Consider the following 27,937-nt stretch of genomic DNA (forward strand, 5'->3'; position numbering starts at 1 on the left):
TGTCTGTCCGTCTGGAAAAACGATACATAGGATATGCTTGTGATTCATACGGCGCCAATAACTCAAGAAACTTTATAGAAAAGCTGTTTACAACTAAATAACATTCTGATACGAGTATCTGCCATAATGAAGTAAAGGTTTGAAATATAATAATGCGTTAACAGATCGCAGTTGACACTTAAGTACTACGGCTTTAATAATGTAAGCATAATAATTGATTTATATCAAGTGAAATATTATTTTCATCATTAAAATTTAAAACATGCCAGCTAGCATCGTTTCTCTCAGGGCTACAATTAATTCAGTCTTTAAATTGAAACATAAAACGACCATCGTTATTCGGCAATCAAATATTTATGAAGTTTTTTCGTTATTTTGTAGCGAAGAATTTATTCGGAATCAATATTTGAGAAAATAAACATGAACCATAGCTTTTGCCCGCGGATTCACCCATCATTTCATGGATTTCATATAGTTTATTATATTATTCCACACTTCTACACTAATATTAAAAGGAGGATTTGTTTGTTTGTATTGAAACGACCGATTTGAAAAAATCTTACACCATTAGAATCATAAATTATTTCTGATGATCATAGACGTTACGAAGTTTGCCAGGTCAGCTAGTAAACAATAATACTGTACAGTTTTATCAACATCCGTTTAGTAGTTTTTGTAGTTATAGAGTAACAAACATCCATCGATCAATCCTCACAAACTTCCACATGTATGATATTAGTTGAGTAGTAATATACAGGATATTTGATTCTGAATCAAAGACCACTCGTTTTTGTCTCTGGCATTCATATATTAATCTTAACCCATATTTTCACAAATGATTTGATTTTATTTGGCATGTGAGCATTTGTTCTTGTAACTTCTTCGACTCAATGGTTTAGGATTGTATTATCTTTTTTGCCTCGGGCAGTAAAATCCTGCTAAGTAGTAGCAGTAGTAGGTACTATTTATCTACACTAATATTATCTACACTAATATTATTATAAAGAGGAAAACTTTGTTTGGTTCTAATGAATAGGCTCAAAAACTACTGGACCGTTTTTGAAAATTCTTTCACCATTTGAAAGCTACATTATCCACGAGTAACATAGGCTAAATTTTATTTTGGAAAAAAATAGGGTTCCGTAAAATATGTAGATAATATAGTCCACGCGCGCGAAGCCGCGGGCGGAAAGCTAGTTTTGTATAACTTTGAGAGGATTAGTGGATATTTGTTTCTCTTCCACGCAAAAAACTATAAACAGATCTTGAAGAAACTATACACCTATTGTCAACGCACAAAACTCCGCACCCCAAAGGGCGCCCGAGCATCCTTCGGCGTACCTATTCATACATTCGCCGTTCTCCACTCACTTAAATTTAATCAGTATAACAGACAAACTGAATTTCAGGCGGGCGAAACCGTGATCAAAGGCTAGTATTATTAAGTCCTTCTAAATGATTCTGATAGGGTATCTGTTACGAGAGCCGTCGCGGTCGGCCGCCTGACATCCAGCCAGGCCCCGGCGAGGCATGGACTGCTAATTGGCGTGGCGTATAACTACGAGGGAAGCGGTAGATCCACTAGTCAATCATAAGGAACAACTCGATTTCGACCCCCATTGTCCCCATGGACCAATGGCATTGCACAAGAGGTCTAGATATTAACTGAGTCAGTACCTGAGGTATGGACACGGCACGGGAGGGATGATATTGACATATACTTATGACGTGACAGAGCATATAAATCTGAAGGAGATCTGAAGACTCGCTGACTCGCAGAAAAACTTGTTCTCTTATTTATTTTTGGACAGTCAAGATACTCCACTTCTGGCTTGTCATAGCCAAAATGCGAACTGATTTGACAGCGTGATTTAAAACTAGTAGAAGCACAGAAGTGAAATATTTTTAAGACAGTAAGTAAGAACAGCCAAAATATTCAGAGATTCTGTGTGTTTCTACATTGTGCCTGGTCGAAATTACAGCTTTAATTGCTCCAAAATTGTTTCTAACGAATATAATTAGGGGTTTGGTCTTACTCATTTTAATTAGAACGTGCCGAAAAAGTTAAGGGTCGGATACCTGTTATTATTCCAAAAGAATGCTGGAAGACAACATTATTATAACATTTCCCGTTCTTTTGTCCGAGTGAAAACGACTTAAAAATAAAGAAAATTAAAAAGATAACAAGAAAAGAACACTCAAAAGGATTTTGTTAAATTATTTCAAGCAAAAGTGACTGAAAATGAAAAGCAAATTGGGATGTTTGTGTAAGAGTAGGACGACCTTTCAGTTGAAATAACAAAGTCATCAAGTGTAAACCTTTATTAATTTTTGTTTTGTAATTTTAACACGAACAATTTTAAAGTTAGTTGTGAATAGGTAGGTACTCGTACATACATAAAAAAGTGAATTTGTTAGTATTTAATTACCAACAATGTGGATCTTTCTCTTACGCTCCTAAAAATAATGTGCCTTTTGACCAATCTTACTTCTTCCCACCATTGCAACTCCTGTGTAGCCAGGATCTACAGCTTGGCCCCCAATAAAAACACAATCAGTGAAGCTGAGTCCTCAGGGATAGCTGTCTCGGAACCCACAGCCAATTTAATCAGAAGAATATAGGAGGAAATATTATATCGACTCACCATCAGTGGGCACGACCCTGGACCGCGCGAGGTCCGCCTTGTTCCCCACCAGGATGACGACCCTCCTGGAGGTGTGACCCGCTCATAGCGCCTGCAGTCTTCTCTCCGCTTCTGCGAAACTGCTGCGGTCTGCTGTGGAGTCACTCACCATCAGTAGGAACGACCCTGGACCGCGCGAGGCCCGCCTTGTTGTCCACCAGGATGACGGCCCTCCGAGAGGTGTAGCCCATCCTGTACCCTCCTCTCGGCCTCTGGAAGCTGTGTGGAGGACTTACCATCAGTGGGCACGACCCTGGACCGCGCGAGGTCCGCCTTGTTCCCCACCAGGATGACGGCCTTCCTGGAGGTGTGGCCTGCTGTCCACAGCGCCTGCAGTCTTTTCTCCGTTTCTGCGAAACTGCGGACTTCTAAGGAGTGACTTACCATCAGTGGGCACGACCCTGGACCGCGCGAGGTCCGCTTTGTTCCCCACCAGGATGACGGCTCTCCTGGAGGTATGACCTGCCGCCCATAGCGCCTGCAGTCTTCTCTCCGCTTCAGCAAAGCTGCTGCGGTCTGCTGTCGAGTATACCACGCAGTAGCCGTGTGCGCAGCCGTCCAACTGAAAGGAAAATCAATTTATCATAATATCAAGAGAGACAAAAATAAGGCAATAATAAAAAATATCTGCTAGGCTAGACTAGACAGGGCTGCGTTGCGTATGACTATATGTAATTTAAATGAAATGAAAGATCTTTAAGATTATTTTCTTTCGTTCTACTGTATGGACAAAACAATTCTCAATAGTGGTTGAAAGTAGTTACTTTTTAACATCATATACAAATTGTTAACAAGGCATATAGTAAGTAAGTAATGATAACCGCAAAGCATAATGCAAAATAATAATTCATTCATGTAGTACCTACTCGTAATGCAATGTGATATCAAATCATAGCATCGTGCAATAACATTTTTTTGTTTTTTACATAGCACTGTGGGTTAGTATACAACTTGACATGACATTCAAGTAGTGGATAAAACCATTCATTCCAATGTATAAATAGATCATGCACTTTGATGAGTCACTTATCCTGATTGATTCAGATTTAAGACCATGAATGGATGTAATTGGTAGAGATACAAAAATATTAAAGGAACTTTTACCTTACTTTGCCACAACTTATTATTGTATTTAAATAAAGTAGGTTTTAAGTTTGAAATGACACTTTGGAAGGCATAGATTGTGAAGTGTCCTTTGAAATTATTCCACCGCGATCTTATGCACAACCAGCACCATCTTTTAGCAGCGTTTGGAACTTCTTGCTTATTTCTAATCTGAATATTCTTGTACCTAACCAAAGGAGATGGAAATGAGGTCATGCTTAGAAGACTCACGACTACATGGTCAGGTGGCGCGTCCAGGAACGTGATCTCCGACTCTTCGCCCGCCAGCAGGACGCAAACTGACCGCTCACCCGATTCATCGTCTGGAAGGAAAAAAATAAGTTTAGTTCAAGTTCTCGGTGAAGCCCTTTTCAGGGCACGTATTCCTAACCATAAAGCACAATTTAATCTATAATGCCAATTAAAATGGTACTTATAACTTTTAATGATATCAGTCCCATATTTTAAGATAATTTTCTCGAAATTGTATTTATTTACCAGTATTTATAAAGCTTATAAACTGGTTGTTATGTGCAGTGCAAGCTTTTCTCCAAAACTGATGGAGTATTTTATTTGATAAAAACAACTTCTAGAACATATCTATATATTAGGGTGGTCCTTATTCCTACGAAAAAAAATTTTTTTCTTATATTTTGCGGGGCACCACGTAATTTGAATATATACCATATGAAAGTCTTTCATTATTTTTTTTTTAATTTTTAAAAGACATTTAGGGGTCGCTACCAAGGTTTGAATTTTAAGTAAAAACACAAAATCTATATTTGTTAGATTCATTTATTTTTAGCCAAAGCCAAATAAAAATATTACAAAATTATTGTTGTTGCTATGAACTAAGATATTATGTACAATACATTATTTGAATCAATTATTTTGAAGATATGAGTGTTTACTTGTTAGTATCTCGACGCGTCGGTACCATGGTCGGTACAGAAGAGGGGTTGAGGGGAGAAGGGGACAAGAAGTGATTGTCTATTCTATCTATGCGATGTTCATTTGCACCTAAAATGTAATATAAACACTTAAATAAAACATTTATGAAACCATGATTTAAGATCTTCAAAGCTTTTGTAAATATTTTGACAGCTGGTAGCGACCTCTAAATCTTAACCAAAAAAAAAACAAAAAACGCTAATTTCATATTTAGAGGTATATAATCGAATGAGAAAGTGCCCCGGGGAGAATTCAAAAGTCGAAAAATAAGGACCACCCTACTATATATATAAAAATGAAACCCGTTTTCCGTTGTCACGACATAACATGAAAACGGCTTGACCGATTTGGCTGATTTTTTTTTTGTAGTTTTCTAATACTCTGTACAAGGTTTTTACGGAAAAAAATATAAAGAAAATCTCTACGCTAAGGCGGTACGAAGTTCGCCGGGTCAGCTATAATTAATATAATTATTTGTTCATTGCGAATTCTGCCAATAGCATAAGTACAAAACAAAATTAAACTTTGGGAACTTCGTGATAACTAAAAGTAACTAACATAACTTTAAACAAAAAGTTCACAATGTTGTAAAGTTTTGGATAATGGTTAAATACTTTATCAATCTCACCAAAATTGCAAACCACCCAGCCTTTAATAAAGTAATATTTAGTTTACTCAAGATAAAATAATTTCCGATATTTCGGCACTGTTGCAAGCGCCATGGTCACGGAGTAACTGAGGAGGAAACACCGGAGAATTGAACAAAGTGTAGTTCCGCGGTCAGATACTGTAAGTGTTGTGTGTCGAGAACAGTTGCGAGAAAATAGTGAGTTGGTGAACAGTGGTACGGGAGGCAATCGTAATAAAAGACTGTGAAAGAGGGTAGACCGATATGTCTGCCTGTAACATCTCACCCGCATGTTTCCTCAGTTACTCCGTGACCATGGCGCTTGCAACAGTGCCGAAATATCGGAAACTCAAATTAAGGTACATGGTATAGTCTGGTCGCCGAGCACGTAGAATATTGTCCAATGACCCCAACCTACCCATCCTTATCGCTTGCGCGTAATTATATTGCTGTCGCAACTGTGCGACGGGCGCCCGCAGTGAGTGTGCGAGCGCGACAGCAACATAATTACGTGCGAGCGATAAGGATGGGTAGCTTGGGGTCATTGGACAAAATTCTACGTGCTCGCAGACCAGACATAGCAATCCCGTCAGTAATAATAATAATGTTGAAACTCACCTATACTAGTGTCGTAGGCGTGGAGATACTCCGAGGTCATGAACTGGCCCACCAGGCTGGACTTGCCCACTCCTGGCGCGCCTAACACCAGGACTCTGTACGCACTGAGGCCTGCTGACGAGTCCCTGGAAGGAATACATACGGTTAGGAGACGTTTTACAACCTGAAAAGGCAATGGCGATCAGTAGAAATCAGAAGGATCGCTATCGCCATCGCGCACGCAGGTTATACGCGTTGATTTGTCCGAATCTTAAGCGGCTTCATGATAAACTGTCGCAGATTCACCTCACGAATGGTGGAATAAATGGTTTGAAAATAAATAAGTCACTGTCTTGGTAAAAGTTCAGAATGACCGATGCCCTTAAAAAAACGGGAGATCGTTGGAGCAGTATGTTTTGGAAATGCTTATTATTTTGTTTTGTTATTTTCGATCAATAGCTTACTGGATGAAAGGTAGGTAGATACTTTAAATATTTTACATTATTATTGTGTTCCTCACGATTGTCTTATGAAAACCCATCTGTCTATAATCTACATATCTAGGTCAGATGAGTATTCCATATAATAATAAGCATTAATTACCTCCTTATTAGGCTGTCCATAAAGGGGTCGTGTTAACCTTTAGTGTAACCTTTGCGTTATGTTTGAAGACACCGTCAAAGGCCGGCCATTTGCTAAAGTAGGCCATCTATAAATCTTCCCAGAAGTAGGCCAGGTGGAAATCTTAAGAATATAGGGTGGAGGTGTACTCCAGGGTCGTGAGGTGCATGCAGGTACACAGTTAAGGTATTAAGCTTTTTTTTTAGTCTTTGGCGCTTAAACATAAACAACGCATTTCGTTCGCCTGATAGATAATTTATTTAAATAATTGGTTTACGGAAGTATTTCACATTGACACCTTTACTACGGTGGTGATAGTGATTCGGTGCATGGATTGTGACTATGAACTCATCTTTAAGAAAGTGTTAAACTCAAATAAAAGTAAAAAACTTTGTGCACAAGCAGTATTTCGCCGCCATTGCTATCGGAACTCGTCACGCAACGTATCATCAAGCGCAAGACACTATCACGGTTGGGTACAGCGCGTTCGGGTCATAATCGCCTGCGCAGTACGCGTCTTGTGACTCAGCGTGTCCCGCACGTCGTATCGCCATAGATCGCACAAGCGCAGAAGGCGCTCACTATTTATATCAACAGTCCTGTCTCTGAGAGGTATTACGATGTTCTGCGCGGGGTGCAAGGGAAAACTGGATGTGGGCAAAGACTCATTGAAGTGCAATGCCTGTGAGTCCTACTACTGTCTGGAGTGCTTAAATTTGGGTGCGGGAAAAAAAGTGAGTGATCTTGGTTCCGAACAATTGTCTGCATTGAGATGCCCTTCCTGCACGAATGTATCCCGTAGGAGACGTGGGAATGAATCGCCGGGTATCCTCTCGCCCTCCATTAGTAAGCACTCGCCGACTGCAAGAAACGTCTTGACAATCGAAAGCATTAGCGAACTTTTAGACCAAAAATTAGCACCGACCTCGGACGCAATGAAGAACTCACGTAGTATTTTAATAAAAGAAGTCAAAGGCTTAATTACCGCAGAAATGGGCAAGATGGTCAACGAACTGAAAGAAGAGTTCACCAAAACAACGGACTTCATTATGGAGGAGGTGAAAAGTTTAAAATCCACCATCGCTCAGAAGGACACCGTAATTAAATCTTTACAGAGCGAGCAAACGGTGCTTAAGGACGAATTACACAAAATCCGGAACCGTGTCTCTGTAATGGAGAAATTGTCGCGTGACCGCAACGTCGAGCTCCAGGCTGTTCCCGAGAACCGAAACGAAAACGTTGTATCAATGGTCAAATCCTTATGTGAAACCATTGAACTACCTATCTCGGACTCCGACATACATGCGTGCCGCCGAGTTGCAAAAATGGATACAACATCAAAACGGCCACGAAATATTGTGGTCACTTTGACATCTCCACGCCTTCGTGATAGTCTGATCTCGGCCGTGCACCGCTATAATAAGGAGCATAGCGACAAAAAGTTGAACACCAACCATATTGGTATAAAGGATGTATGTCACCAAATATACGTCTCTGAACACCTGTCACCGGAATGTAAACAATTATATGCTGCGGCCAGACGGTTGGCTAAAGACAAAGGTTATACCTACTGTTGGGTAAAGTACGGTCAGATCTATCTGCGCAAGAGTGATGAAGCTGGTGCTATACTAGTGAAATCTATTGATTTTTTAAACACATTAAAATAATCAAGCTTTTATCTATACATTATTACTGTTTTAATGTTGTTGTTTTTAAAAGAAGTAAAACATCATTAAATGTTCAGTTTTTTAGGTTTCAGTTTGTTATAGACTTAATTGTTTTATACAAAACTACTTTAGTTAAAGTTAAAATTAAAAATCAATTCAAGTTGTACTTTATTATTTTCTATTTCTTGAGGGTGTACAAGTTGGAATGTATTTCTACTCTCGTTTATGTAAAAGTAATGTTGCGATACAGTGTTTATTACAATAATAATATGGTAAATGTAAATGAATTCATGATTTACACACACATTTTCTATTATTTAATTATTAAGATTATAATAATAATATACGTATGTAAAGATAGTAAGCAGCGTCGCTTCTATAATATATTATGTATAAATAGGATATTTTATGTACATTTCTATTTACTACTCACGTTACCACTATACTATTTTAATATAACGTCGCTTCTTGATGATTCAGTCTCCCTTCGTTTGTTTATGACCCAATTAACAAATAATTACATGTTAATTCTATGTTTTACACCACATAACGTCATAACCACTAAGAAACCTCCAGTACACCATGTTGATAACACTTATAAACAATCGCAACACTCACAAGCAGTATGGCGTAATAAAATTGAAACATATTCACTCCGAAAATGGCTGTAGTAGGTAAGAAACTGTCAATCTATTATCAAAACGTTCGAGGGTTGCGGACTAAGTGTTTAGAACTTTATAATAGCTTGTTGTGTATGAACTATGATATAATCATACTCACTGAGACGTGGTTGCAAAATGATATATTGGATAGTGAGCTGTGTGACACCCGCTATGACATCTTCCGTTGTGACAGAGACCTTAGCTTATGCAACAAGTCGGGCGGGGGCGGGGTTATGATTGGCGTTCGTAGGTATCTGGGAGTAACTGTTGTGAATGAATGGACTAGTGATACCGCTGAATCTCTGTGCGTACGAGTGCCCGCACCTGAACTGTCATCCCAGGTAGACCTTTTTTTGATAGTGGTATATACACCGCCCGATCAATCCGGGTTCTCGTTACGTTTAGACAATGTTATTAATAACATTTCTCAGCAATTAGATAAATTCCCTAATGCTAATTATTTGTTGGTGGGAGACTTTAATTTACCGTGTGTGAAATGGGACCTAGATAAATACACAATATTAAAACAAGGTAGTAGTGACCTACAGAACTGTGCCGCGAATTTTATAGATCACCTTCACTTCCATGGCTACAGACAATATAATAACGTGTTAAACTCCAAAGGTAGATTGCTCGATCTTTGCTTCAGCAACCTGCCATTGGATGTTACGCGCTCAATTCAACCGCTTTTAAAGGAAGATAACTATCATCCAGCATTAAATATCAACATATTTGATCTAAACTGTCAGCATTTTAAGGAAAATATAAATACCCGTTATAATTTTTACAGGGGTGATTATGACTCTGCTAATAAATACTTGGCCGACATTAATTGGATGGAAGTCCTATCATGCGACACAGTGGATGAAGCAGTGGACAACTTTTATAATATACTGCAAGATTGCTGTACTCGTTTTATACCTCTCTCCAAATACACAGTTAGTAGGTCACACTATCCTATTTGGTACAATAAAACACTAATAAAAGTCATTAAGCAGAAAAATAAAATACACCAAAAATGGAAACGATTTGGGAATCCCAGGGACTATGATGAGTTTTGTGTGCTCAGGACTCGGTTTAAGAGATTGCAGGAACGGTGTTTTAGCGATTTCACAAGGAAAACAGAAAGTATTATTAGGCACTCACCTAAATATTTTTGGACGTACGTGAAATCTAAAAGAGGCGGTTCAAGTTATCCAAAACAATTTATTTTGAATAATAATTTGCTCTCAGATGGACAAAGTATTTGTAATGCTTTTAATTCATTCTTCGAAAGTGTTTTTTCAAATAATTCATCATCTTCCAATCTTGCTGACCCTTCTTCTAATCCTCCCCCAAACAATCAAATAGTATCACAAATATACGTATCTGCAGCCATGGTTGAAAAACACCTTAAAGGTTTAGACAAAAGCAAGGGAGCAGGATGTGATGGTATACCCCCAATGTTTTTATCTATGTGCGCTAAAAGTCTGGCTTTACCTATATCAATTTTATTCTCTTTTTCTCTGAAAAAATGTGATTTCCCCGCAATTTGGAAAAAAGCCCATATTATTCCCATCCATAAAAAAGGTTCTAAATCTATTATTTCAAATTATCGACCAATCTCTATACTTAACACTATCGCAAAAGTTTTCGAAAAAATTGCATATGAAAACCTTTATCAAATCATTGCTCGAGGTGTACCGTCCTCACAGCATGGATTCTTGAGAGGTCGCTCTACTGTCTCCAATTTGTCTGTCTTCACCAACTATGTCCTTGAGCACATGGAAGGTGGCGGCCAGGTTGACGTGATCTACACAGATTTCGAAAAAGCATTCGATCGGGTGGATCACGTCATTCTGCTTCACAAGTTGGAGTCTCTAGGCATACACGGTGACTTGCTGCGATGGATTGCCTCGTATCTAAGAAACCGTTCTCAGGCAGTCGTACTGGGTGGATACAGATCGGACTTTGTGGCAGTGCCCTCAGGCGTTCCGCAGGGCTCTCATCTCGGGCCTCTTTTTTATAATGCATACTTATATGACATTAATACATGTTTCAGTAGCGCTAAGTACCTTTTATACGCGGACGACAAAAAGGTTTTCATGAAAGTCAGCTCTATTAATGATTGTTTACTGATTCAACAGGATCTCAATAATCTAGTAAATTTCTATTCAAAAAACAACATAACAATTAGTATACCAAAATGCCAATGTATTAGCTTTACTCGCAAGAAACAACCAATCATATTCAATTATAATTTTAACAGTATTGCAATAGAGAGGGTCGAGCTTATTCGTGATTTGGGAGTCTGGCTAGACTCTAAAATGTCATTCTCGGATCACGTAGATAACATAGTTGGCCGTTCGTTTCGTAACTTGGGCTTTGTGATGCGCACCTGTAAACCTTTCACCGATCTAATTAGCCTCAAAATTGTTTATTTCGCATACGTACGGAGTATCTTAGAGTACGCTTGTTCCATTTGGTATCCATTTTACGCCGTTCATAAAAATAGAATTGAGAGCATACAAAAGAGATTTATTAACCATCTAAACTTTAAATTAAAAACAAGAACACGTACATCATACACCGACAACTGCCGCGAATACCGAATGCTGACGCTAGAACAACGCCGCAAAATGCTGGACATGGGGCTCCTGCATGACGTAGTGCGCGGGCGCCTTGATTGCCCGGAGCTCGTGGCGCAGTTGGCGCTGCGGGCTCCGGCGCGTCGCACGCGCCACACGACCTTGTTTGCCGTCCCGTCACATGCCACTAACTACGGCAGCAATGCTGTGCTAGCTAGACTCGCTAATACTTATAATAGGGAGTTCAGTGAAATAGATCTTTTCATGGGTAGCAAAAAATTTTTCCTAGACAATGTCAGAAAGATATTTATGTGAAGTAACGCATTATTGCTATTATTATTTACTTTATTTATTTATACTATACAAATATTATCTTATATCGTAGTTTGTTTTAATCAAGACTAATAATTTTTTATTCGATAAAACAATAATTTTATAATATATTTACATAAACTTAAAATTACTTAAAAACTAAAATTTAAAAATAAGTAATGATAAAAACTATTTACAAAATTGTTGTTATTGTTTGTTTTAATTAAATTTGTTTGTTTTGCGACGAGTATATTTTTACATACCAGTATTTATCAATGTGTGTGTGGACTGGATCATTTAACATAACACTTGATCTTGCCAAACATATTATCATGGGGCAGTATAGAATTGTGGTCAGGTGTCTATATAAATTTCTTTAGTGTTTTTAACTTGATAGTTTAAGCAAATTTCGTTAATGCTGTGGATAACCTTTTTGGCCTAATTAGTTTAAGAAAAATATTTGATTTAAGTCTAATTATGTATCGGCTGTTGTTATTCCAAATAAATAAAATAAAAAAAATAAAATTAAGCGATGTTTGGTTAAATTATAAACGTTGAGATTTAAACCTTGGATTTACACCCTGTACTTTTTCATGGTTTAGGAAGCGAATTTTCGAAAATCTTTTGATGCACTTTTCTTTCTTTTCAAAAATTTCTTTGTGTAATTTTTTTTTATGTGACAGGAGGCAAACGAGCAGATGGATCACCTGATGGTAGGTAAGTGATTACCGTCGCCCATAGACACCCATTTCTATCAACACACACTCACACGCCCACAGACACATTTCTATCAACAGTATTAAGAGTACTTTCCCTTCAGGTGGCATTACAAAATTTCACCCTCTATGTGTGAATGTTCTGCCTTTTGTGACTTCATATGGTAATGAGTGTCTTCTTCCAATTACCTAGGGAGGGAACAAGGCTCTCCTAAGCTTTGTCTCACCTAGAAGACGCCAAAAAACACGGCATGCTTTCACTCACCTAATGACAGTTTAACTTTCTCCGAGACAAACTTGCCCTTCATTGGTTGGGTTTTTATGGCGGTCAAGCTGTAGATCCTGGCTACACAGAAGTTGCGGCGGTGGGAACGAGAGGTGGGAATAGTCCCGTTCTACTCACCTAGAGGACGCCAAGGAACATGGTGCGGAGGCTCTGGTGGCCGCTTCCGTGCTGGAAGCGCTCGACGCCACCGACGTGTTGGAGCGGGAGCGACGCGAGCGTAACGAGTCGCCTCGGTTCACCACGCCTTTGCCTGTAGGGGGAATAATTTAATTTAGACTTTTGCATCTTTAGTAGTAAGCTAGCTCCAAACTGACTAGAAGATCTGCTTATTTAGGGACTCAACTGTTATTCAGTCATGAGACCTGATTACATAAAGGGCATCATCATCGTTTCAGCATTTGGCATTCTACTGGATGCAAGTTTTATCCAAGTTGCGCCACAAAACACAATGAAATAGAGCACTGCCTGTTCGAATTTGTCGAGACGTTGTCTCCATTCGAGAAGTACACAGATATTCTTAAGAGTTCTCACCAGTGACGCTGAAATGTCTCAGCCGGTAGTATTTCTCCTCTACCCCAGGGTTGGGCATGAGGGCAACCCTGACCCTCTACTACAAAGTTCCAGAAGCAGCCAGTCCCTTTTCTTTATCTACCCAGTAATATTTCTTAGAAGGGGTTCTCACCAGTAATGCTGAAGTGCCTCAGCCTGTAGTACTCCTCTTCAACCCCAGTGTTGGGCATCGAAGCTACCCTGGCCCTCTGCTGCGGCAGGCCCAGGAGCTGCCTCTCTCCCGTGCGGGACCTGCCCGCCTTGACGGACTGCGATCGCGAGTGGTGCGGGCTGCCATACCTGGGGACAATGGAATTGGTTAAAATAAATAAGTAGTAAGATACGGGTCTCAACGCGACGTTTATAATGAGTTACATTATGTACTCACGGCTTGACGTTTCGGCTGCTATACTGCTAAAAAAATATAATGGAATTGACGTAGAATTTATATAGCTCGGTAATTAGGTATTCTATGGTAAAGCACATAAAAATAAATGATTTTCACGTGTTGAAAAGAAAAGCTGCTCCATTTGCCTCTGTCTAATTATAGAGGGCCGTGCCTCTGCATTGGATACTAAATAAGTTGTTGATTAAAGAGAAAAGAGTGTGAACTTATTGCGAAATAAAGTTTCCTCTATTATTTTAGTTCTGCGTATGAAAAAGCTCAAATATTTAAATTACTGATAATGTAGAGAAATGTTAAAAACATTAAGAGCCATTTTACATTTTCGTGCGAATTTCTAAGATTTTGGAAGCATGAATTACTATCTTAAGCAACACCCAGAGATTATTTAATAACTGCGAAAGATAGGTCAATCCTTGTTGTTGACCATTAATGAAACGGATTTACTAAAACTCTTTTGCTTAATTCACAGTGCCCCATCTCCCACAACCATTTTACGAAAAAATTGCCGCAGACTCATTTTCAAAGTCCTGTATCTATTATTTATGCTCATATAATAAGCTTAAAAATATATAGTAATCATCGGACATATATTCTTGTAGTCCATTAATGAAATAGATTCTTGAATTTCATTACCATTATTGAGTAAAATCTAAAAATAATTTGGCAAATTTGAAGATTAACGTCACATTTTGATCGTGGTTTTTGGTTTAAAAACACAGCATAAACTGCAATAAAAGTATCCCAAAATATAGAATATTGTAGAATTAATTTCTACAGTTATTGTTTAAATATTAGTAACCACTTTGTCAAAATATTGATGTGAATATCAGTATAAATTACAATGCGCAAGCCGACATCGATTAGTATGGCGCGAGCGCCCGTCAAGGCAGGACCTGTGTCATTTTTCCCGCCGTGACGTTTACGTGCGTTCGTGTCGTAAAGCGGTGATTTGTACGGCGACCAAATACATTTGATACTATGCCGAGAGGCTGTTTCGAGTCGGCCGGCCGAGCAGAAATTGAAATGATGAATTTTAATTTCTTTGACGGATCTGGGTGTAACTATGTATAATATGTAGGTACCATGTATTTAATTTAATAAATAAATTATAAAAAAGTATATCCATTATGATAGCACCCTTAACACAAGCATATTGGTTGCCTACTTTTGGACTAGATGGCGCTGTGAAATTGTCCAAAGATTTGTTTATTTATTTATCCGCTTTGAGTTTTGTTTCGTGAAGAAGAAAAAGAATCGTTTTGTTTTGTTGTTAAATCTATACTAATAAAAGAGGAAAGATTTAATTGTTTGTTTGTTTGGAGGCAATAGGCTCCGAAAAAAATTTCTTTCACGATTTAGAATCCTAATTTTTTTCTATGTAGGCTATAAAATATTTTCAAAAACTTTAGTCCAAAATCTTTGATAAAATTCGACGTTTAATAAATAAATTAGATAACATGTTAATACTTTTTTTTTCAGTACGATTTTAGTACTTGTTTTTCCGAAATTCTACGATTTAACTAAACTTCTAAAGTGTTTATATTTTATGCATAATTTATTAACTTCTAAAATATACATATATCCTATTGATAGATGACGTGCTTCGTATTTTATTAAAATTATTACCTGACTAGGTTAAAAAGGTGTGGAATGTTATTTTGGAGATAACTTGGTTGCATAGAAATATAGAGAGATGCTAAGTAATGCGCTGAGTTCGAAACTCAGTGTCGTATTAGAAATTCGCACACACAAAGAAATCAAATTATGTGCTCATTATCCATTGCGGTATCAGTATTCAACGTTCGAATAATCTTTAGTACTATGCAAGCAATATAAACTGTTTACATAATGACGTCGCTACTGTCATCATTGCTTTCACAAGCAATATGTTCCAATTTGTCCCTTGTCACATTTCCCTTTAGTTTCTGTGATCTGTGCTTGTTTCTAAGTTGATATCAATGAAATATTCCTTAGTACTTTTGATTTAAATTTTTTTTTTATTTTGACACGTGTTTGAAAAATCAAGGTCAGATTACAATAAAATAACAAGTGAAAACGTAACATTGCATTGCAACTCGCAATTTCGCAATATTGATGAGGAGATTCCATTGGAAAGTCTGTATTCATTCCTAGGATTCCCCTAACACCATCAAATTCAAGAGAATTCAAGAGAGTGCAGTTTCCCATCTCATGCTTAGGGACCACGGTTTAAAATATTTTAATTATATATTTTAAAATATTTTAAATATAGTAATATTGCATAGAGCCTGCAACGGGCAACCGCGTGCGCAGCTGCTCATACTAATTTTCGATACAAAAGCAAGTGTTGGCGCCCTCACGAGTGTTAGCGGAGTTCCATATGGTAGCGGGAGTAGACTTAATGGAAATCTATGCTTCTCCGACGACCAGTTGTATGTGGAATACTCCAGAGTATGCGCACACAATAGCCTGGTGATTTTAGCACCTGAAGGAAAAACAAAAAAACATTGTTTACAAAGAAATCTGCGGCAGGTGTAGTGTTTTAATTTTGTTTTAGAAAGATCTCATAATTTTGTAAGTATTCAAATATTTAAACATAATGATGTGTATATTTTATATCAAAAAATATAATCATTTAACAAAATTAATTTTCTTAGAATATTTTAATTCTATTAGAACCATTTTCCACTTCATCGCAGAAGAAGTCGCGGGCAAAAAGCTAGTATGAAATATGTAGTATTGCCCGCGGCTTCACCCGCTTGAAATTTAGTTTGTCACAGATCGTCATAAATTATAGCCTATACATTGTTATTCTGGTCGACGCCAGGGATGGATGAGCGTCGCTGTCGCTGGCGACAGGGTCTTCTGGTTCAGGGTTCATGGCGTAGGTCTCAGGCAAAATGAAATCCACTCGTAGAAATTAAAAACTCAGTGTATTAACGAAAATAATTACACACAGCACTAGAGTCGTATCGGAACTGAGTGAACCAAAGGTCTTGCGATAGGAACGTCCGACCCGAGTGATAGTTGAACACAGACTGCCTAGTACTGCTGTACTGTACTGTAAAGTTTCATCAAAATCTGTTCAGTAGTTTTTGCGTGAAAGTGTAACAAACATCCAGACATCCACACAAACTTTCGTATTTATAATATTAGTAAGACTAGTAAAAAGTAAGATAGTAAGATGAATTATTTTAGTTGTTTGTTTACTTATAATAATATTTATTTATTTATTTCTTAGCTCTGTCTGATAATGGAGCTGGAGGAGATGCAATGGCCACCTCCGTAACAAAACAATAGAACCATATGGAGTTTGGGCTTGTGTGATTCGCCTTGACGAATATTTCGTATCCAGGGTCCGATGATGGAGCTGTAAGGGGGCAGATTTTTTTTTTCACTATGTGACTGTCTTTATTTTGTACTTAATATATTTTACATATTATACCTATTCGTGTTTCATTATTCGTATCCAGGGTCCGATGATGGAGCTGTAAGGGGGCAGATTTATTTTTCACTATGTGACTGTCTTTATTTTGTACTTAATATATATTTTACATATTATACCTATTCGTGTTTCATTATGAATCGAAATATAAAAGACTTAATAAACTCTATTAAAAATTTAAATTAATTAATCAAGTTTGAATACCTCATTCTACCTTAAAATTAATAACTTAAATCAAGTCTTAATACGGTCACGGCTCAAGATTTTTTTGTCCATTTCAGCGTTCTTTTTACTCTTTTGACGTTGCGTTGACAGCTTTTACCTAAATTCGCGCGGAATATTTTTGTGAAATGGCTCTTAAAGATGACTTGAATTTTATTTAGATAATCGTTGCCTGTAAGAATATGCTGAAAATCTATTGCAATGATAGAGAAAAACGCATGAAGATCATCAGGATACGATTAAGGTTTACTTAAGTCTAGTAGAAGACCCAGAAAGAACTGAAGATGCTTAAACCCACGTTATGTTGCACCGGTTAAACTACGAACACTAAACAGTAAATAAAAACGTAACAAAATAACCCCGACCTCGTTCAAAGAGCTGACATTTAAAAGGGTTACATAAAAAGCGCTGAAAATGTACATTTCTTATGGCTCTAGTTAAAAAATTAAGCACTTTAAAGTGCTTCACACTTTGTGCTTTTAATTGAGCAAAAATAAAATAAAAACTCCGTAAAAAGAGTTCACGTGCCACAAAAGAAGTCATAAAAGAAACCCTGTTGAAAAAAGGGATATTTTAAAATGTCAAACATAACTTTTCTTCAGTACTCTTAACAGGTGAAAGAATTGCGTAAAAAATATTACATTCTGCATTACACTTCTCGTATATTATTATGCTAATAAGCTTTTTTAAGACTTGCGTGTTTTCATTACCTCTTTTTGTTTTAATTACGTAATGAAACCGAGTAACCTAGTTTTTTTTACTTTATTGCTTTAAAAGAGGTATACAGAAATTATTTAAAAAAAAACATGTTGCACACAGGCGACGAGACTGCAACGCAACTTGAGCGCGATTTCAATGTGTTTTCGTCAGAGAAATTCTGAGACAGTGTGAAAGTAATTTTTGACTTACGCACTGTTAAAACTTGACTGACGATTTCCTCTTTTTGTCACTCTCCTACTTTTATAAAATAGACACTTCAATTGTTTTTGTGATCCAACAAAAAAGGGGTAAAAATAATCCAGCAAAAAGATTAGATCGTCATTTTTACGGCTGAAACATTGCCAACATAATGTCATCATGTGTCACCCTTTAAAACAGCTCACTTCGCAAGTTCGCGGGCGTCCAAATTATGCAAACAAGGTGTTTGCCCAAACACTGACGCGGACGTAACGCGCCGATTATTTGGCCCTTAGTGTTGTGCCGCTATCGATAGAATAATGTCGACATATTTATAGTGTAAGCTAACAACTGGACATGATTTTTCCTTTGATGATATTACATGAACCCTTGTTTCTCGTAATCTTTGCTTGGGCGACAGCTCTGACAAGTGATATAATAATATATACAATAATAATAATTAACTTTTAAAAAAAATAAAACCGACTTCAAATGCGTGAACACAAAAAAAAACTAAAAATTAAAAATATTGCGTATAAAAAAGTTCATCCCCAATTTTCCACCCTTGGGGGTGAAATATTTTCTTCAAATTCGCATGAAACCCCCCTTTTGATAATACCTATTCAACAAAAAAATAATCGTTCAAATTGATTTATAATCGGCGGAGATATTGCGTATAAAAAACTTCATCCCCAATTTTCCACCCTTGGGGGTTGTTTTTTCTATTATTAAATTTAAATGGGACCACCCTTGAGGTATTACCTATACGCCGAAAAAAGATTTGTTCAAATCGGTTCATAATTGGCGGAGTTATCGCGTAACAAACATAGAAAAAAAAAAAAAAAAAAAACATACGGGTCGAATTGAGAACCTCCTCCTTTTTTGAAGTCGGTTGAAAATATTGGTCGTTTTGGAATGATTTTTACGGTGTTAATAAAAGTTGTTCTAAACATTTACGTCATATTTTATGAGTTGCGACAAGAGTCTCACAACTCTCACATGGAAAAATCAGCAAATAAGTATTAAGATAAATGACGTAATTATCCAATTTTCTCCATGTTAGTGTCATCTGTGCCAAATGTCCATGATATTACTCAAATAATTATAAAAGTAATCAACGTAACTTGATGGCAAACGATCATCGTCGCCAATTAACATTAAAATCGTACCCCAATTATAAATAAAACGAGTTTCTGAAAACATGTCTCATCAAGCGCCAACTGCAATTAAAATAAATTGATCAGACGTGACACAGACTTCTATATTGGGCTAGCTTCGAAAGGGTTGTGCTGAAGTCGTAATTTTTTAAGTAAACATTTTTTGGAAGTATCTATTATTTTTTTCTTTTTTGGAACTACCTACAAGTTTATAAAGAAGGCTATAACTTTGAAAGTACTTAACTTGTTCGTGAAATTTTTAAGTTTAAACTGATGACTTTTGGTGTAGTTAGATTTGGATTAAGTTTAGAGAAGATATGTTTTTTTTTTCACTACTTAAACCTAGTTAAAAGTGTTAAAACTCATGATCTAAAAGGTGTTTATAAAATTTATTATGTTGTGTCGATAACGTCATTTTCCCAACAATATCCATGGGTTTAAAGCCAGTTTTATGGGGGTGTGAAACGTGGTGCCTCCATAAATTCCACAAAGTAACTGGGGACCACTTGAATAACTTCCCTATTTCTTCTAGGGCATAAAATAAATCTGGATTTTACCTACTTCAGCACTTTATGTAGGTTGACGTTTGACTTGAAATAGCATAATTTCAGTAATCAAATGGCAGGTTTCAATAAGTGAGAAACGAGAGAAATATTTGAACAAGGCTTATAGAGAAAATTTTTTGCCGAGTGTTTTTGTTTATTTTGATACATACAAAATTCGAAATATCGCAAAAACAGCGAGTTCCAAAGCAAAAGAGGCACTCATCTTTGTCAATACGTTAAGCACCAGCCAAAGCTATGAAAATGAAAAATTAATCAGTTTAGACCATGAACGTCAAAATTATGTGGACTCTATTTAGTCTGTCTGTCTGTTTGTTTATTTATCTATTTTGGAAAACCAGGGTTTTACAATATTCTAGTTTAGTTTGTAAATTGCATGTAAGCGCGACTAATAAACTTCACTAATTAGTTCCTTGCAGTTCGGAACTTGTCACCAACTCCCGACAGCTGTTCGCGACTTGTTTCTGAGGCCTTGACTCAATTTGCTTCAGTTATGGACTTGTTTCGTCTATAATGGGACTATAATAAATAAACATGTGAATCAATAAAATTCATCATCATCATTAAAATTTAGTCTTCACTGCAGGTGCACGACATTTTAGTAAACGACAGTGGAAAATACTCGTAGAAGATTTGGCTTTACTTTCCGCGTTAGCCAGACGGGTTGTGGAATTCAAATTCAAATATTTTATTCAGTACATAGGACTTTCCAAGGCACTAATACATGTCCCAAATATAGCTTGCCCTACCAACACTTTGGGACATCGTATGGGCTGGTGCTGAGAAGAAGTGGCGGAAGAAACTCAGTCACCTTTGTCCTGATATTTGCATATTACACGTATTTGTGTCTTAATAGCCTATTATTTAACTAGTCCTACTTTGTTGTATGCGCATTTAATTTCATTAAACAGCAATAACATTGAATTTTGAAAAAGTTTTCTATAGACACAAAATTAACTGAAATTGGTTGTGTTTTAAAACGCAACAAACAGACAGAAAGAGTTATTTCGCATATAATGTTTAGTATATTATGTTACGGTTAATGTGATAAATTGAAAATTATGAATAATCGCCTGTTATTATAATTACCGACAGTTGAGGTAAAAGTAATAAATAAATTACATTTATCAGTGATTATTTAATAATGTAACCTTAGTACTATGAAATATCGTAAAAGAACAATAGCTCATGTATATGCAGTGCTTGTGGACAGCCACACATTTTGAATGTTTTGATATCATATATTATTACAATTTGGCATAATGAGTTTCGACTGTTTTTTGCGTAACATTACTTTGCCATAAAGGCCATAACATATTGTTTTGATTTAAAGTGAAAAATAGGTTAAGGTGCGGCGGGGGTGACCCTTGGGCCACCCCTAAGCCGCCTATTTAGTTTTATACACACATATATGATCTCATATTAATCACATTTACCAAATCATGCGGTAATTATTCATAATAACCGGCGATTATTCATAATTTTCACATTTATCACTTTGACCGTAACATATAGATTACCCGCAATTTTTTGTACGAGCTTACAAAAGCTTAACATAATGTGCTGTGATCCATCCCAATAAAGGAGGTCGTGACATTTGACAGGGTTTGTTGCATTGTGTAGGAACGATCAGAAGGGCTGCTTTACAGTTCCATTGGGCGAATTTTGCGGTCACTTTTGTTCGCAGCCTAAGGATATAGGGTTCAATTTGAAGATGGAGAGTAAAAAGTTTACTCCATCCATGATGTCTCGAAGAGGTTTATTTTTACACAAGTGAATCACTTTGTCAGGTGTCCAGATGCGACACATAAAAGTGTAGGCAAATTACGAAATTTTGAATTTATGTTACCCATAATTTAGCATAGGCAGAGGAGAGGTGGATTTTTTTGGCAATTTCGGATTTATGATTTGAGGCTTGACACTTAAAAATTGGTTGGTTTAAATGCATTGGAGTTGCTGTATTTTAAGACGTTTTGATTTGAAAAATATTTTTTGAACTATAGAAGTACCTATCTAAATTTTATGGTTTCTAAATGGAGTCAGGGAAGTGGCATTTCTAACCCTTTCTTTATTATGTCTGTACACAAGGGACTCCATCCACTTATGAGGATTATCGCTATTTGTCATCGGATGAAATTGCGACGACGAGTAAAGGGATCAGGACCACTTGTAAATATCAACTCATTTTGTATGAATTTTCAATGGCTCTGGAATTTTTAAAGCTCTTTCAATTTGAGACATGACCTGCATTCTAATAGGTTTTTTATGGGACAGGAGGCAAACAGATCACCTGATGGTAAGTGATTACCGCCACCTATAGCCCCGGGGGAGTTACAGGTGGTTTAAAAAAACTAAAACTCATTTTATTTTTGCAAGTGGGCTTTTAAAAAGCACTTTTACACGTCCCATTATTAACCCTACGACTGCTTCGGGACAATAAATGGGCCAGTGCTGAGAAGAAGCAGCGCAAGAAACTCAAGTCACTATTGTCATCCAAGAGGATACTTATAATAAAATTTAAACTCTTGAAGAAGACTTGAAGAGTTAAAATTATAAGTAGGTACGCTCTCTTCTTGAAATATTGCAGGTTGTATCGGTCCGGTAGGTTCTCTTGGCGACTCAGTTTGTAAAATAAAGAAACTTATCTATTGTAGATGTGTAAAGGTAAGTTACACATGCTCATACTTATTAGCATGCTTAAAACAAGCGTGCTTAAACAACTCGAAATGAGTATGCTAAATATTAATTGCCCAATAGTGGCATGCTTTCGTACTAGTAATGAGCATTTGCAGTTCTTTGTACCTTTAGTTGTTTGTAAAGTGACATTAAAACATAACACATTTTTTACGTCAGGGGTAATTAAAACCATAATGTAATTTAGAACATAATATTTTGTTTAGAAAGTACCGGACAGTAGGTAAAAATTACGACGAACATTCATTCTAAAAGAGTATAATCCTTCCGTTAACCCTACCGCGGCCATCAGTCACTCTGACATTTGCCCACAATGCGCGCCGCACAAAGGCCGTCAACGGGTTAACGCTTTGTACGTCAGCATGACGGACAAATGACGTACAAGGAAGCTTTTATTGTCTAAAGCTTTCGAATGGGCGGCGAAATGGACAGCGGGCTTTTTTGTTACGAGAGCTTTTCGGGGCATGAGCTGGCAGAGGAAAATTACGATGTATATCCAGGGTATTAATGTCAGTACCGTTTTCCATGGGTAGTCTGTAAAAGAACTCAATTTTATTTATTTCACCTGTATGTGTATGTATGTTAAATATATTTACGTCCGTATTCACAAACGATTCTTTAAGTGAAGCAGCAAATCGAACGCGCAGCTTTGAATAGAGCTCTGTGATTGGTTCGTGTGTCCCACGTGCCCCTGTGCGTCCACACGCACTGTGAGACCTCATAGTAATGTTTGTGAATACGGGCGTTAGTCACACACTTGTTGTCAATTACGTCACACTTCACGCCAGCTGTATGGTTTTAATACCTTTGTAATTGTTTGTAATAATTTAGGTAAAATACTGAATCGCGTGATTGTGGCCTTCACTGTGCAAACAAGTCAGTATCGTGCGGTATTGGTAACTAACGACTTAACACTTACGCCCCTTGTGGATTTTTAACACGCCAATAGGATTTTTTCTACCTATGCATTTGCATAATATTTAACCTTGTTTTTTGATTAGTCACAAACTTATGAATGTTGTAAAGTCGAAAGCACACAGAGTTACACTTTTTTTGCATTATTAAGTCAATTTGTAATATTTTTTTTTGCAAAAAAAATGTATAACTACTGTGTGTTAAGAAAACTCTTCACTGTTAAAAGTGACTGAGTTTCTTTCGCTGTTTTTTCTCAGCACTGGGCCATTATTGTCCCGAAGCAGTGGTAGGGTTAAAATTGGGACGTGTAAAGCGCTTTTTAAAAGCCTATTTTCAGGAAATAAATAACTTTTATGGCTTTTAATTAACTTCTAATCGTAGTACAACATAACATTTTATAATATTTATCTGTAAAATGACGTCATGACATGAAAAAATGTACGTAATTTCACACTTGTTACAAAGCAAAATGTATTCCCCTCCGGCTCTTTACATGACGAAAGGACATAACGAAGTGATCAGTATCTCTATGAAATGGCTATATTTTAGGCCAATTACCGTTAAATTAGTGTCATCGTGGCATCGTAACAGTAAACGTGGAATATTAAGCATGAATGTGATGTGTTTCAGGTATTTTGGCTCCTGAAATTAAGATACAAGTACGTAAATTACTGTCTGTTTATTTGACAAGGTTAAGTTTTGATGATTCAATTACTTATTTATGATTTATTTCTATAGATACTTTTGAAATACCTAGAGGAGGAAAAATGTATTGGGAACCCATTAATGTTTCTTCTCTTTCTAAGACAATTTCTGATAGGATACCTATTATTTTTGGAAAATTAAGGTGTTTTTGATTGCATGCGTAGATAGAATTGAATACTTTTGTAACTGATAGACATTAAACCCTGAAATACATAACGTTTGTTTTCCATTAGTTGCATTCCACTCTTTAAAACGCACGGATAATGAGAGTAGTTAAAATTCCTCAGTACATCTTATGGATTGAATATGGAAAAGGTCCTGGTGCTTACATCGCCAGGGCCTTAGTTTGTGAAGCCCAAGCGTCAGCTCCGATGTAGTCCTTCAAATCAATTGACATGCGATTTTACGAATGTGTATCCAGTACGGCTAGCACGAGACTCTTTCGAGTTTGAATCGTTTGCGTATTCAAATCGCCATCAAAAAATTTAGTACGAAAACTACAACAGCGCCCTTGTGAACGTGTCGTAAAGTGAACTTAGTTTGAGAAATGCATGCACGAAACTTATTTTGAGAATCAAAATTATCGTTTAATTCGAAGGTTGAGTATTGAATTTTGTCGAATAGACTAACGATTCGAAGACGAAAGTTTTTCATGCTAAAGGTACAGTACTTAGGTAACATTCTGTCGCCAATCGAGTAGAATTTCGTGACATTGTAACTCGTGTTAGTTTGTTTACGTGAAGTGAATTCGAAGCCAACAACGTTCAATTACCCAAAGCAAACATTCCCGAGACGTGTAATGCTAAACATCTTGTTTGTTACCTAATTAACTATACAAAGGTACTGAATTTCCTTGTTAGTTTAAACTACTAGTTTACGGTGGTAATTAGCTGACAATGCTCGTAAACACTGATTATGTAAGTTCCAGATACCAGTGTATCATAGGCAGAATTCCCAATGTGAGTTTTCCATTTTTGACCCCGTTGCATCTGACGAAATCGGAAAAATAATTGATAATTTAAATCCAAATACCAGCAGCGGTTTAGACGGCATAACATGTAAAGTTGTTAAGAGTATTAAGCCATGTATCTTGGTTGAATTAACTAAATGTATTAACCAGTGCCTAGTGAGAGGTTGTTTCCCTGATTCACTGAAAATAGCCAAGGTTAGTCCAATTTTTAAGTCGGGTAATAGAACTGATGCAGGCAACTACAGGCCCATATCTGTATTGCCTGTTATATCTAAAGTGTTTGAGAAGGTTATTTATACACAACTGGAACGATACCTAAATTCCATTAATTTTCTCTTTAGTAAGCAATACGGTTTTCGTCCAAAATCCAATACCCTGTCCGCATGTATAGATCTTACAACTAGAATTAAAACGGAAATCGACCACAAAAAGATTGCCCTTGGTATATTCATCGATCTTAAGAAGGCGTTCGATACGATAAGTCACAAATTACTATTACAAAAATTGGAATCGATCGGCGTTAAGGGAATGGTACATAAAATGCTCCAGTCCTATCTCACAAATAGATACCAGATTGTTAGGATCGATAATATGCAGAGTTCAGCAGAATCAATCATATATGGTCATTGGGGGAGGCCTATGTTCAGCAGTGGACGTCCTGTGGCTGAAATGATGATGATGATGAATCATATATGGTGTTCCGCAGGGATCTATTCTGGGGCCACTATTGTTCCTTATTTATGTAAACGGTATTGGCGATCTGGGTCTATGCGGTGATGTTTCTCTGTATGCCGATGACACTTGTTTGTTTTACTTTGGAGATGATATTGTTTCTACGGCGCAAGTAGCACAAAAAGACTTAGACGCTTTGTTTGGTTGGTTTCAGTGTAACTTATTAACTCTAAATATAGCCAAGACCAATTACACAATATTTAGCGCCAAAAATAAGCAAATCTCCCATTTTGATCCGTTAACCATCAACAACGAACCATTAAACCAAGTAAAATCTGAGAAATATCTGGGTCTTACGCTTGACAACCGCCTCACCTGGAAACCTCACATCGAAAAGACTCGTTCTAAATTAACATCCCTTATGTCTATTCTCCGTGGCAACGTTCGCTGCTTCCCCATGTCTGTTCGGTACACTATATACAACTCCTTAGTGAAACCCCACCTGGATTATTTGATGGAAGTTTACGGTAGCGCTCCCAAAACGAACTTGAAAAAACTACAAACATCGCAAAACAAAATTATAAAACTACTGTTCCAATTTCCCTACTTAACACCAACAACAGAAGTCTATAGGAAAACCGGCTTAATGTCAATAGCTCAAATGTATAAATTTAATACATGTTTACTTGTACATAAAATATTAAGAAAAACTATTCACACACAACTATCATTTATAACATAATCACAATCACAAAAGCGTTCCTTAAGAAGACCTTACGATATTCAATTACCGTCACCCAGAACCAATTATGGCAAGAAAAATATAATGTACGAGGGGGCACAACTATTTAACGGGCTGCCAAATTATATAAAAAATACGCAATCTTTTTTCTCGTTTAAAAAGAAATTAAAGCACTACATTACAAAACACTTTTTAGAATTCTCGTGAAAAAAAAAATAAAAAAAAAAAAAAAAAAATCAATCTGGTTCATTGTACGAGCACATTCATTCATTCACATTCTCGCGTTTTTATTAAAAACTAGCTGACCCGGCGAACTTCGTACCGCCTTAGCGTAGAGATTTTCTTTATATTTTTTTCCGTAAAAACCTTGTACAGAGTATTAGAAAACTACAAAAAAAAAAATCAGCCAAATCGGTCAAGCCGTTTTCATGTTATGTCGTGACAACGGAAAACGGGTTTCATTTTTATATATATAGACTACTCGTAATGTAAGAAAAAAAAAAAAACCGGTCACATAGCAACTGTGATAGCAACTGTTGAGCGTTACGTAATGGAAGCCAAGCAGGTTGCTGGTTTTGTAGTTGCAGTGTGGGTAGGTTAAGAATAAAACTACACTTGAATTTGAAAAAATATAGCATTTGAGCGGTTTGTTATTATTTTATTTTATTTTAACTTCATTAGTTTCTGTACCTAGTTTCATTTAATACATAAATGAAACGAGCTTGTCTGTTGCGTGCACTTGCTGCTTATTTATTATAAAGTGTATTCTGTATTTTTCTTATAAGTGAATATAATTGTATTCTTTTAGAAAAATACATTTTATATCTAAAACCATAAAACCATAAAACCATTTCACTGGGAAAATTAAAAAGATTGCACATTTTTTTGCCTCATGTTAATAAAATGCAGCCCAAATGTAGGTTACATTTGGGCGCATTTTCTTTATTTTTTCTTGATAAATTTATCACAACTGTGATATTTATTCGTAACTAGATGACCCGGCGAACTTCGTACCGCCTTAGCGAAGAGATTTTCTTTATATTTTTTTCCGTAAAAACCTTGTACAGAGTATTAGAAAACTACAAAAAAAAAAATCAGCCAAATCGGTCAAGCCGTTTTCATGTTATGTCGTGACAACGGAAAACGGGTTTCATTTTTATATATATAGATTGCGCCACCTGTTTATCCCACGGTTAGAGTTAACTGCATTGCGTCTTGTTGAAATT

At 36.7% G+C, this 27,937-nt stretch overlaps 2 protein-coding genes across 2 annotated transcripts in view; one reads left to right on the forward strand and one right to left on the reverse strand.

Annotated features, from left to right (window-relative positions):
* The window catches only part of LOC135082629 (beta-1,3-galactosyltransferase 1-like), a 307,135-nt gene that overhangs the window by 109,002 nt on the left and 170,196 nt on the right, over nt 1–27,937 (forward strand). The gene's annotated exons all lie outside the window — the stretch shown is intronic.
* The window catches only part of LOC135083099 (uncharacterized), a 50,972-nt gene that overhangs the window by 14,824 nt on the left and 8,211 nt on the right, over nt 1–27,937 (reverse strand). Inside the window, exons 3-7 of the mRNA XM_063977865.1 lie at nt 13,478–13,644; nt 12,913–13,045; nt 5,986–6,110; nt 4,020–4,111; nt 3,069–3,246 (exon numbers count right to left, since the gene is read on the reverse strand). Of these exons, the coding sequence (XP_063833935.1) occupies nt 3,069–3,246; nt 4,020–4,111; nt 5,986–6,110; nt 12,913–13,045; nt 13,478–13,644 (695 nt within the window). The remainder of the gene's footprint in view (nt 1–3,068; nt 3,247–4,019; nt 4,112–5,985; nt 6,111–12,912; nt 13,046–13,477; nt 13,645–27,937) is intronic.

Source organism: Ostrinia nubilalis, chromosome 22 (assembly GCF_963855985.1).
Source record: "Ostrinia nubilalis chromosome 22, ilOstNubi1.1, whole genome shotgun sequence".
Classification (NCBI taxonomy): Eukaryota; Metazoa; Arthropoda; class Insecta; order Lepidoptera; family Crambidae; genus Ostrinia; species Ostrinia nubilalis.